At 34.9% G+C, this 13059-nt stretch overlaps 1 protein-coding gene across 1 annotated transcript in view; it reads right to left on the reverse strand.

Annotated features, from left to right (window-relative positions):
* UTP20 (UTP20, small subunit processome component) overlaps nt 1–13059 on the reverse strand; it is an 81252-nt gene that overhangs the window by 38004 nt on the left and 30189 nt on the right. Inside the window, exons 22-27 of the mRNA XM_006914553.3 lie at nt 11663–11848; nt 8265–8355; nt 7102–7187; nt 6399–6524; nt 4033–4199; nt 2169–2377 (exon numbers count right to left, since the gene is read on the reverse strand). Coding sequence (XP_006914615.1) covers nt 2169–2377; nt 4033–4199; nt 6399–6524; nt 7102–7187; nt 8265–8355; nt 11663–11848 — 865 coding nt within the window. The remainder of the gene's footprint in view (nt 1–2168; nt 2378–4032; nt 4200–6398; nt 6525–7101; nt 7188–8264; nt 8356–11662; nt 11849–13059) is intronic.

The following is a 13059-nucleotide window of genomic DNA, read 5'->3' on the forward strand; positions in this document are numbered from 1 at the left end:
TAGAATTCGCAGGGCACAATTCTAGAGAAGAGAGAGCTACATAAAGAATGACTTCTACAGATCTGCAGATGGTTTCATTTTATTTTCCTCTCAGAACTTACCACCAACTGACATTATTCTCATTATTTGTATTTTTATTTGTTATTTTTCTCCTAATGATACCAACCGAGTCTTTACCTTTCTCATTCTTCACCTAGAGCAATGTCTGGTAGATAGATAGTAGGTGTGAAATAAGTATTAACTGAATAAGAAAACTGACAGAATTTTAGTTTGCTTTGTTTACTGCTCCATACCCAGCACTTACAACAGTGCCTGACACACAGTAGGGGCTCAATTAATATTTGCTGAAGGAAGGAATGAAAGAATAAAGAAAACAAAATGGTGCCTATCAGAATTGAAGGTGTGTTCTAAATCCTGGACCTTGGTAATCAGAGAATACTATTTCATTACTAAAGCAAACTGATATCCATGCATAGCCCAAAAAGCAGCAAAAAGTTTTGGTCGACAATTTTCAGTTATCATGACTATATTTGAGGCAGTACACCAGGCATATCCATAAATCAAATGAAATAAGACTGAGTCAAATTAAAACTATGCCTAATTAATCACGAACTGAGAATCAACAGCAAAAACCTGCGTCTGGATCTTCACTACAAGCCCCATTTTCTCCAAGAAGCCTTCAGTCCATAAAGAAGTTAGTTTGCCTAAAGATCAAGAGTGTACTTATGTCCACCTGTTTCAGAACATAAATAGACTGTCTTAAATACAATTCAGAAAATATATACTAGTGCCACCTCGAGAAGCCTCGTGGCCGTTAGCTACTTATCTTTATTCAAAACATTGCGCTTACAACAGTCAAGCATTTACTTTTTAAAAAGCTCTGGGTAACTCTGTCTCAAAATAATCAGCATGAAGCTAACAGTATTCTACTTATTCTCCAACCTTTCTGGCTAAATGAGCATTGGAAGATGGCCTACACCTCTAGGCTCTTGAAATGAAAATCTAAGAAACATCAGCTCAACTATGCCTGACTCTGGTTTCTGAGATGTATATTGAACTCACTCAGTCCATACTATTTCGCCTCCTTTTAAAATATACACTTAATATATGAAAAGATGCTCAACTTCACTAGCTATTAGGCAAATGCAAATCAAAACCACAATGAGATACTACCTCATGCCTGTCAGAATGGCTGTCATCAACAAAACAAGTAATAACAAATGCTGGAGAGGATGTGGAGAAAAAGGAATCCTCATACACTGCTAGTGGGACTACAAACTGGTACAGCCACTATGGAAAACAGTACGGAGGTTCCTCAAAAAAATTAAAGGATAGTATTACCATATGACCAAGCAATCCCTCTTCTGGGCATCTACCCGAAAAAAATTTAAAACATTTATTTATAAAGATATATGTACCCCTATGTAGGTTCATCGCAGCACTATTCACAGTGGCCAAGACATGGATAAAACTGAAATATCCTTCGCTAGATGACCAGACACAGATATGTGGTACATATACACAATGGAATACTATTCAGCCATAAAAATAGATGAAATACATTTGTGACAACATGAATGGATCTTGAGAATATCATGCTAAGTGAAATAAGTCAGATGGAAAAAATTGAGAGCCATATGATTTCACTTATATGTGGGATATAAAACTAAAAGCAACAAACAAATAAGAAAACCAAACAAAGACTCACAGACAACAGTATAGTGGTTATCAGAGAAAAGAGGGTGGGAGGAAGGAAGGGAGACGAGGGTAAAGGGTGTCAAAAGGGTATAAAAGGGTGACGGGAAGATATCTGACTTTGGGTGGTGAGTACACAATGCAACATACAGATGACATATTATAGAATTGCACACTTGAAACCTCTATACTTTTACTAAATAATATCACCCCAATTAATTTAATGAAAAAATATATACACTTGATATAAATTGCATTTTTCTGGCTATACATAAATATTTATAAAATGAAAATTCCCATTATGCGGAAGACTGTTTATTTTTATTTATTATTTTTTGGAAAACTGTTTTAAAGAGACACTTTATGTAAGACTTAATTTGGAAAGATTACACATTCAGGTCCCAACCAATTTCTCAAATAAAACACAGGCTCATATTAGCCCCCAAAAAGCATATATGGTGAATCTCTCTCACCTTATCTCGTTGGTCAAGGATGTGTGATACAGTTGCTGTCATGCAGAGCAATATCTGCAAAATCTTTGGTAAGTATGCACTGATCAGATGACTAATGTTCTTCAATACTATTTCAAGACTATTTAAGATACCATGCTGACGACCTAAAGGAAGAACTTTAGACAAGTCCAAATCTTCTACTGCCTGAATGACTGCAGAATGGCATTCTCCTAGGGGAAAAGAGGAACAGAGACATCGTATAAAAGGAAATATTAGTTTGTTACTGTTTGTAATTATAGCTTCCTTTCAATTTCCCTCAGTAACAGTATTTCCTATTATTATAATAATTTATAGATGATAATGTACCTTCCACATATATTTTCTCCTTTGGATTCCTACCAAATATTCAATGAGCTGGGTGTGGTAGGTTTTACTACTATTACTTCATAGATGAGAAAACTGAGGAACAATAAGGTAAGAACCAAGCCTCTAAGCCCACATCTCATCCTACTTATATGATTTCTCAAAATCTAAGTTAGTCTTTTATTCCATCTACCATCTTTCTATACATTTTTTTTCACTCTCAGCTTTCACTGACTATGCTGACTTCAGTAGTTTCATAGAAAATGTCTTGCTTCATTATAATTTCCTTGAAGGCTGAAAATCAAATCATGTTTTATTTCTCTGTAGCCCCTGGTGAATAAATAAAATAATAGGTTTTTATAAACAGGCATCATACTTATTACTGAAAAGACTTGAATTATTATTGATTGAGCTCTACTTGAAACCAACTGGTGTAAGATGATGAGCCCTCTGACTCATATACCTATATGGTCCATCCATATGAGTATCATTTATAATTACTCTCTTACAATAGTGGCTGTTACACTGAAAAAAAAAAAAAGGAAAAACTTTTATAATCGTTACAGCCAACTTCTTTCTTGAGAAATATTACGGTGAGTGAAAACCTTTTTAACTGCTGGATCTATTATCATAGAAAAAATACAAAACAAATGCAACACATTACCCTGCAAATAAAAATCTGTTTGTCAAATGCAAAGCAACTATGAGACTGGAGCAGAAGTTTTGTAGTCAAAAAGACCTGGGCTCAAATCCCAATTCTACCATTTTCTAGCTGAGTGACCATCGGTAAAATACTTACTTCTTTAAGCCTCAGTTTCTGCATTTATAAAATGAGGACAAAAAGTAATGATAGCTCACGTGGTTGTTTTAAGGATCAACTTAATTGTATGTAAAGGGGCCGTCATAACATCTGGCATGAAGTAAGCACTCAATAAATGTTAGACATTATTATTACTATTAATCACTAACATTGCATATCAGAGAACATACCACAGAGAATTACAGCTCACTGAATACACTTCCTACACCCACTTTGTTTAGACTATGAGGTTGAAAGCAGAGATTATAAATACTCAGTTTTCTATTTTCAATAGTGTTGGGGCACAGGAGGTATTCAACAAATCATTACTCAATAGATGAATGACTCAGTGAATGAATAATACCAAGACAATTAAGATTAATTTTGTTGCATGTTTAAGTTTCTAAGGGAAAACCTATTCATTATTATGGACAAGTATCATTTTTCAAATGGCCTAAATGCCCAACAAAAACAACAACAACAAAAATACACATTTTCTAATCAGGGGCATACTAACACATGGATACTGATCAACTGTGATCAATTGTGAGCTCCACCTAATTCAATAAAGGTTTAAAATGAATTGCATTTCAGCAAAAAGACCACCATTGAGATCAGGGGGAGCAACCCCATTAGAAAGATACCTAAGAGCAGGGAAACCTAGCCTGAGACAGAAGTCTACAGCACACAACACGCATTCAGACTAAGGCAGTTGATAGCTACCATTCTTGAAGTGCTTTACGGGTTCAAACAGCAGGTCTAAGAATATTTGGATCTCCTTGGGTTGGGTCCCGGCCAGGAACCTCAGAACAATGGACATGCGGGTGCCAGAAGCAGATTTCCCCTGAGTTTTACTCCCAGTCTTATTCTTCATTCGGCCATACAAAATTCTAAAACATCAAAAGAACATTATTTTGTTTGCATATTAATCCTAAAACATAATACTAGGTGTTCTATTTTCCTGGAAGGTTAGCATACCAATTCAACAGATATAAATGGATATATTATACAACAAGGAAGAGCTGAGATAGAGATGAGATGAGATAATCTAACACAGACATTTAGAAAAACAACATCGACAAAAAACAAGGCTAAGGGAAGAAGGAAGAAGGAAATAATAAAGGTTAGAAAGTGGTTCTTTGTAGGAGAAAAAAAGCAATAAAATAGGCAAACCAAAAGTCAGTCTAATCAAAGAATGAAAACAAAAATAAAGATTCAAAAGAAATAAAATAAGAGAACACAACTATAAGGAAACCAGAAAGGTTTCAATTAAATTAGTAATTTTCTGGGAAAAAAACCCAAACATATAAACAAGTAAAAAGAACTTAAGAAGAAAACCTAGTTAGGTCTGTAATCATGAGTAAACATGGAACTCATATAGTTTTATGGATGAATTTTTGAAACTTCCAAGGAAAAACAATGTCAGTGCTATAAAGTTTCATAGAAGAGAGAAAGCAGGAAATAGTCCTTTTTTGTTTATGAAGGCAGTATAACTGTATATTAAGATGGAATAAGGAACCAAAATAAACTATATACTAATCTTGCTTATGAACATAAAATACAGTATTTCTAAATACAGTATCTACTGCATTAAAACAAGCCAAATAAGAATCACCCCAGAAATGCAAGAATTATTAGTAAAATCTATTAGATTAATATAGGCCAATAGCTCATAGAAAACAGTTAAAAGGATCACTTAAGACATGCTTAATCGGCATTCTAATAAAAATGAACATCTATTCTTGATAAAATATTAAATAACCTAGTAATAAAAGTTACTCTTTTAACATGGTTAAACTTATTGACTTAACATTCAAAATTCAAAGACAGTGGTTTTCAAACTTTTCAATATTGTAACTCCTTTATTGATCTTAAACATTATAGAGGTCTCCAAAGAGCTTTTGCTTTGAGTTTTATCTCTTGATATTTATCGAAGTAGAAATTAAAACAAGTTAACATAAGAAACATTTAAAATGAAAAATACTTATAATTTCCAAACCTCTCCCCACCAAAAATTAGTGAGACTAGAGGCATTGTTTTACTTTTTTTTCAAATTTCTTTATTGACTGGGTTATTAGAAGACAACTAGATTCTCATATCTGCTTCTGCATACATTAGAAAACATAGAAAAAACATAGAAAAAAAAGAAATTTTATATCATAAAAGAGAACACGAAATTAACTCAAACAATATTTATGAAAGTCAAATTTAGAGCAATCCTGGATTTAATTTTATCAAGGCCGTGGAGTTTACCTTCTAGCTGGGGAGATAAACAGTAAGAAAGTGGCTATGTTGGATGATTAAGTATTGTAAAGAAAAGTCGACTAGTAAAAGGACTAGAGTGTGATGAGAAGTTGTGATTTTAAATAAAGACATCAAGGAAGGCATCTCTGATGATATGACATTTGAGATGAGACTGAGAAAAGAGGAGTAAGCTGTCATGTGTTCCGAGCAGAGGGATGAGCAAGTCTAAAGACTCTGAAGCGGGGTCTAAGCGGGGTAGTGAATGGAAGAGATGTGGTTAGAGAGGCAGTGTGGGGCAGGGCCATTCCGGGTCCTTTAAAGAGTAGTAAGGACTTTCTATTTTGTTCTCAGTAAAATGGGACCTCAAAGATTTTTAAAAATAGGACTAACGGTCTGACTGATGACCATTACTTACTATTATTTTTTCCACCAAGAAAATCAAATGAAAACTAATAAAACAAATAAAGTTCTTTGATATGGATGGTTAACTACTTAAGATGAAAAATCAATAGCTTTTGTGTCTCATACTTAGGTACATACCAAATAAATAAATTATTTTTATTATTTTTAATAGCAAAACTTAGAGCAATATTGGATTTAATTTTATCATTAATATTAAAATAATACCATGGCAAGATCTTTCCTCATGTTAGGGACAAAATATTCTAAAGTAAGTCCCTATAACAATCTGACTACCCTAAAAGGTCCAATTAAAAAATTTTTAAAAGAAAATACAAAATGAAATGTTCCATTACAATTGCTGAAAGAACCATAATACTAATACTCAGAATTGCTTTTGTGATCAACTATTTAAAAAAAAAACACTTTTTAAGCAGTACAAATACCTCATCAGAATAGGAAACAGATCTGCTCGGTGCGCTGTTTTCACTACTGTATTATCTTCCGAAAGACTAAAATGCACTATCTCTTCCTTAAAGCTTCTGTCTTCAAGCAATCTTTGCAAGTTTTCCCTTTAAAAATAGAATACAGCACAAATCATCACTTAATAATCAACAGTACTTTTAAAAAATGCAATATAGGTAGAGTACTATGTGTAACTAAAATAGGTATTAAATAATAGTCCATAATGTAGTTGATATCCATAAAGGACAACTTTTATAAAAATAACTTTCCGAAATGACAGGTTTTCAAATTTTAAGGTAAATGAAATTATAAGGAGTTAGACTTAGTCAATAATGCAGCTGTTTCAAAGAGCATAATACAAAAGCCTTCTTCATTTCTTAGAGTGATGATTATGATTCCCTAAGTAATCATTAAGATTTTAAGACGTTACATAAGCAAGGAGGAATGATATAATCTTAACACCAACTTTTCAATTAATATTCTCTTTCCTACCTTATCATCTATGGAGAAGTATCTTACAAATACACTCCCAGTTTTCATTTCTTATCTAAAATAGCATTATGATTACCTTAGAAAAGAGAAAAATTTCCCAAGCCTTCACAAAATTACTTTGAAAGAGGCTTTCAGGTAGAAAGAAAAAAAAAAGCCAAAGAAACGGCATTTCTTTAGCTTCAAATCACTTACCTATAAGGGAGAATATGTGGATGTTTATACGTCATTATGCAATCCAGGGTTATTTTTTGTACCGTTTGATCTTGGTGAAGCAACAACTAAGGATGATATTTCATAGAACAAATCAATGAAGTCACATGTACATATACCATAGGATAGTAATTTACTTGTGTTAATTTGCAAAATTAGATTTCTTAGAATCTAAAATTTTAGGTGTGGGTTAAAGCTGATTCCTGGCAAAAGCCTAACATTTCCCTGGAGTTGAAGGAAGATGAATGGAATATGTGCAAAGACCAAGATAAAAACAAAATTCTGACATTCGCATCCCACATGCCAGACCTTCAGGTCCATCAGTCTCTTAGCCAAGGCCAATTCTCTACATAATCTGGATTTACACCAAATGAACTGGTCCTGTCATGAGCAAAAGCTCTTATAATACTGTGAAGGCAATGGCTGTCAAAAAAAAAATGCCAGGGAAGACCTGGCTCTGAGGCCTCTCTGATCAGTCAGTTCAGAATTTTACTTCCTTTAGACAACTGAGACTTTTGAGCTCTGGCTTTATAAACAAGCTATACCTGAGTTACGGGCAGAACATGGATAAATTCGGCTGACATGAAACTTTTCATCTAAAAAACATCCAAATGAAAAAAAGAACATTTTGTTTTCCCTGATGGCTTAGAATGACACCCAATTCTTACTCTGCTTCTGAAATTAATTTTTTTCTGCAACCATTTCCGGAATTCAGGGTCATATATTGTAACAGACTATTATTGCAATTATCTTCTTCCACTCAATTTAACAGATTCTGAAATCCTTGCACTCCATCAAGCTAACTTACCGAGAAGTGAAAATTAGCCAATTGCTCTTGGCACAACCCCTACTCCCTTCTAAAAGCTAATTCCCATGACATAATTAATGCTTTGCTATACTCACTGTTAATACAGCCTCATCGATGTTTAGTCATCCAAAATACGTTAAAATCAACTAAATTAGTACTGTCTAAAGCTGTGTCTCAAGATACAGAAAATGTCTATTAACTTAAAAAATATATCTATACTTAAAATGTAGACGTGTACTCTATTCAACAATGATTGAAAACTTGAAAGTTGTTTTGGAAAGAAAATGATAGAAGACAATTCACAAAGAATTGCAGTGACAGAATTTATTTTCTTTACCTGAAGATATAGCTCATATAATCTGGATTCCAGATATAAGGCCCGTGGATTTGAAAATTTAGAGAAAACTTGCAAATGAGCAATTAACTGCCTAGAGAGAGAGAGAGAACAAAATTAAAGAATAGAAATTATTTTCTTAAGGTGATGGTACCCACTAATTTTATTGTGACAATTATTCCAAAAATCTTGACAAAGTTTGCCCATTAATTACAGAAACAAGTGTCAATTATTTGCATTTATGAAATTATTCTTCAGAAATTCCAATTCTCAGGCAGGTCTTCCCCTGAAATCTAGGTTCCCCATTCCAGAAAATCATTCAGAATGTGCTTAGAATGCTTTAAATTACACCAAAAGTAGAAAGAAAGTAATAAAAACAGTAATATATTTCAAAGTTGAACACAGATGAATTTTGGAATGATTCTTGTCTAATTTCTTGCAATAAACAGGGAAGTGGTAAAATGTATTCTTCCTCACTTTCCTATAACATAAATACGGATGTCAGGCAACAGGGTCCAAGTTTAGGTAACTATAGCTCTTGCTTAGCAAGAAGGAAGAAAGAACAATACTCTGTGGTTGGAAGTTAAACTTGAAGATGGGACTGACTCAGAAAAGATTACATATCACCTACTACAACATACCAAGAAGAGAATTCCTATCGTATTTCCTCACTCATCTTCCTAATCCATAGACTCTACAGGGTTTTAAAAATACTTGAGAACACTGTTTTCTCTGTGTGTATTATAAGACATAATAGAACTTAAAAAAAAACATGAATGAATAAAATGTTAAGATTTGGACAGATTTCATTTGTGTAGTTCAAGAACATAAGCAGGGAGAAGTGGAGAGGAGACACCAAGCTATACGTATGACTCTGTCACTCTGAGCTGTGTGACTATGAGGGAAAGTTAATTTAATTAATGTCTCAGATTCTCAGTTTCCTCATCGTGACAAGGACAAGAACTCCCGGGTTTCTGTGAAGATTAAATGAAAGAACAAAAGTTGCGGGGCCTCTGCTCCTAAGAATTTAGCAAACAGTGCATTTCTCTGCTCCTGGACAAAAGAAAGCAAAACTGTGAAGGTCCTACTAGTTAATATAGAGAACATAAACTGGAAATTAAGACCTCTTTAGATATTATAGAATAATGGGAGTAAGGGGAGCACTGTTGTTTATATTTAACTTAAATATCTGTGATGGTTAGTCCTTTGAGTCAACTTGGTTAAGTTAGAGTAACTCTAACAATGTAATGAAGCACTAGGTGTTGTGATGCAAGTATTTTGTGGTTGTTGTTAACATCCTCAATAGGTGGACTTTAGCTAAGAGATTACCCTAGATAATGTGAATGGGCCTTGTCCAATCAGTTGAAGGCCTTAAGAACAAAAACTGATGTTTCCCAAAGAAGGAATTCCATCACAAGACCGTACCATAGAAATCTTACCCTATGAATTTGACTCAAGACTATAGCATGAAATCCTCTTTGAGTTTCCAGCCTGCTGTCTTGCCTTGCAAATTCTGGACTTCCTGGCTCCCATAAGTACATGAGTCAATTCCTTAAACAAATCTCTTTAAACACACACACACTCATATGTATCTCCATTCTACTGGTTCTGTTTCTCTAAAGGGCACTGGCTGATGCACTGTCCTTGTAATTACTTATCATTAAGCCCTTGCAGTTTAACAAATGAACTTATGATTTCTTTGCTGTTGAAACATCCATTCCTTCCCCTAACATTAGGTATTTTTATGTGCCATGTAGCCTTAAAGAACTAAAGAGAACAGGAGCTAATTTACACATTCTCATTAAGTACTTGCCAGTGGAGTGTGTTCCACGAAGGATTATATACTTGGACTATGAATATACTGAGATGGCACCAAGAACGTGATTATCAATTTACTCACATTTTCAGTCATGGTGTGTGTTAGCATAGTCTGTTTGATTATAGGGGACAGAAAAATTAAGACAGGGACCTTATCCTTAAAGAGTTCCTGATTTTCATGAATGATCTATAAAAAAAATCAACATTCAAGGCAAGCAGTAGCACCATGATAGAGGTAGAAATGGCTGTTAATGAAAATTTGAAGTTGGGTAAGATGACTTTCAGTTTAAAAGACAGGCGAGTTGTCAATGAGGAAGCAGCATGGGAACTGTGCCTTGAAGTATAAATAGAATTTCAGCTGGCAGAAACGAGGCAAGAATGTTGTAGAAAGTAGGAAGGGTGCAGCAAAGTTCAGGGGTAAGAAAGAAAGGGGTCTAACTGGATAAATAGTTTATTCATTTATTTAACAAACATGCTGGCTATAATCCTGAAGCATATGAAAATGAAACAGCAATCTGTCTTAAAGGAAGCAGTAGGGGATAGATCACTCAGAGTTATGAGAAGGTAGAGGTAGAGGAGGAACTATAGTTTCATGAAGCTTGGTCGTGATCTTTCCTGCCCCTGTGCTTTATATACTATTTCCATTAGCTGGCAAGTCCTTCGCTGCCCTAGCTGCTGGCAAACTTTAGTCTTTCAGCTTCAAAGTTGCCTTTCTACCCATTAAAAGTCTTCCCTTTGTGGTAGAATTGTCATTTTTTCACTGTGTTCCCATAACTTCTTTAAAAATATTTTCTCTATAAAAATATTTCATCATGCATTAGATGTACTTTCTGCATTGCAGAAGTTATGTACCATTTATCTTTGTAATCCAGCACTTAGCAAAAGGCACTCAATACAGTTGCTGAATGGATGAACTAATAAAGGGCTCAACAAATGGGCATACTGAAAGTGTTAAATGGGCATACATCAAGTGTTAAAATAACACAGTAGCACCAAATCTAGTGGCTCCTTGACACCCCCAATTCAGACAAAGAAGCTGGAATAACTTCTAAAAGCATGATCACTTTCTTTTTCTAAGGTTTCTAACAATTTAGGTAAATGAATTACCCAGAAAATAAGACAGAGAATAGAAGAACATAAAGAGAAAAAGTAAGCAGAAGGAGACAACTCAAAAGGCTAAGTAAAAGTGCTGACATGTTTATTTCTCAGAAAAGATGTTCCATTACATGTTCTCTGAGCAAATAAGCATGATGTTCCGGCACTATGAAAAGTGAATGACCAAGTTCAAAGACTATTTAACTGCTCCGACCCCCTGGTGCTCTCATGCATAAAAAGAAATTGGATGACCCCAATTAGAACATTCTGTGGCTAAAAAAAAAGCAAGCAACCAAAAAAGTAACTTAGAAGACTGATCGTTTTCTTTGGGCTATTAAAGAAAACTCCAGGAAGACACGGAATTTATGTAAAGGATTCTCTGAGCAGTTCATCTCGTTCAAGGCCATCTCCCATTCAGGCCAAAAGTGATCTCTTCCCATTTTTCCGAGAACCATAAATCTGTGACCTATCAGTAATGCTGAACTTACTTTGCCGCAGCTCTTCTCGTCTTTTTCTTCTGTGAGGGCTCATCTTGGGGCACCAGCCCTACCTCCACCTCTTCGTCATCTGCAGCAGCTGGTTCCTCTTCCGTTTCCCCCGCTGCCACCGCTCTGCCTTTTCTTCGCAGATCCTGGGTTGGAGCAATCTGCAAATCTGCTGGGTAATACTCATTGCTACAGTGGAAAGAGGGTGATACAAGACATGAAGCTGAAATGTCCTATTTCTGTTTGTGGCAGATGTTATGTCCACAGTTCACAGAATCACACAGAGACATCAGAGGCACCTTAGTCAAGCCTCTTCTGTCTGCATCATTGTTCTTTCATAGTCAGCCCCTCTGAAGAACCCTACTTGACAAGTCAATCTTTAACTGCAGAGGACAGCCCATTCCATTATTACACTGTTGAAAATACTTGAAATGTCTACTTTAGACTGTGCTGAAATCAGCTTTCTTGTCTCTGGAAACACAACTGGGGGAGGCAGGTGCAGGGATGGCTTATATTAAATAATAAAAGTATAACATTGAGACCATGTTGGTCACTTTCTACCAGATGCATTCTACTTTGTCAATGTCCTTTCAAAAATACAGTGTTGTAACAAAATTCGGTCCTCTAGGTATAGTTTGATAAGACGGAACTATCAACTCCATTGCCTTTGGAGGCAGTCATAACATGACACAGGCTCAAACTGAATGTCCAGGCAATAAAAACCAGTAAACCTTTGTTTGTCTCCTCTAAACTAAGCTTGTGCAGTTGGAATATGCATTTGTTCTTACTGAATTCCAGCCTTTTAATTTTGGTCCATTGTTGCAGGTAACTAACATTCTCTTGAAGCCTGTCACTGTCATTCACTGCATTTATTTTGTGTCATCTTAACTCATTCATCCAACAATTATTATTTTGTTGTCTGTTTTGTGCATGATACTGGGCTACAGATATAAGAAAAGTGATCAGACTTCAAGTCCTCACTCAAAAATGTATTGATAAAATAGCATGTGTTAGGACAGTACCCTACCAACGCACCTGGAAGAAACTCCAGGTTAATATACTAAACTACTACTGGAGGGCTGAGACACTGTCATATTCAACTTTGTGTTCTCGCCTAGCAGAATCTAGCAATTAACTAAAAAATGGATGAACAAATGAAATGAGCAAAGTTGCTGTCAGTTACAAACTATACCATCATCGATTTAACAACATCTGAATTATACTCTTAACATCTAATTAACCACATGACATATTTTTCACCTTTATCTCCATGCACAGCATGCTCACTCACTCATTTATTAAATAACACAAAGCATTTACGAGTGTGTCTACATAGCAAGTACTCATTCATTATGTGTCACTGTCACCTATTATTGGGATGTTTTGCCATTCTTAGTCAT

Source organism: Pteropus alecto, unplaced genomic scaffold (assembly GCF_000325575.1).
Source record: "Pteropus alecto unplaced genomic scaffold, ASM32557v1 scaffold94, whole genome shotgun sequence".
Lineage (NCBI taxonomy): Eukaryota > Metazoa > Chordata > Mammalia > Chiroptera > Pteropodidae > Pteropus > Pteropus alecto.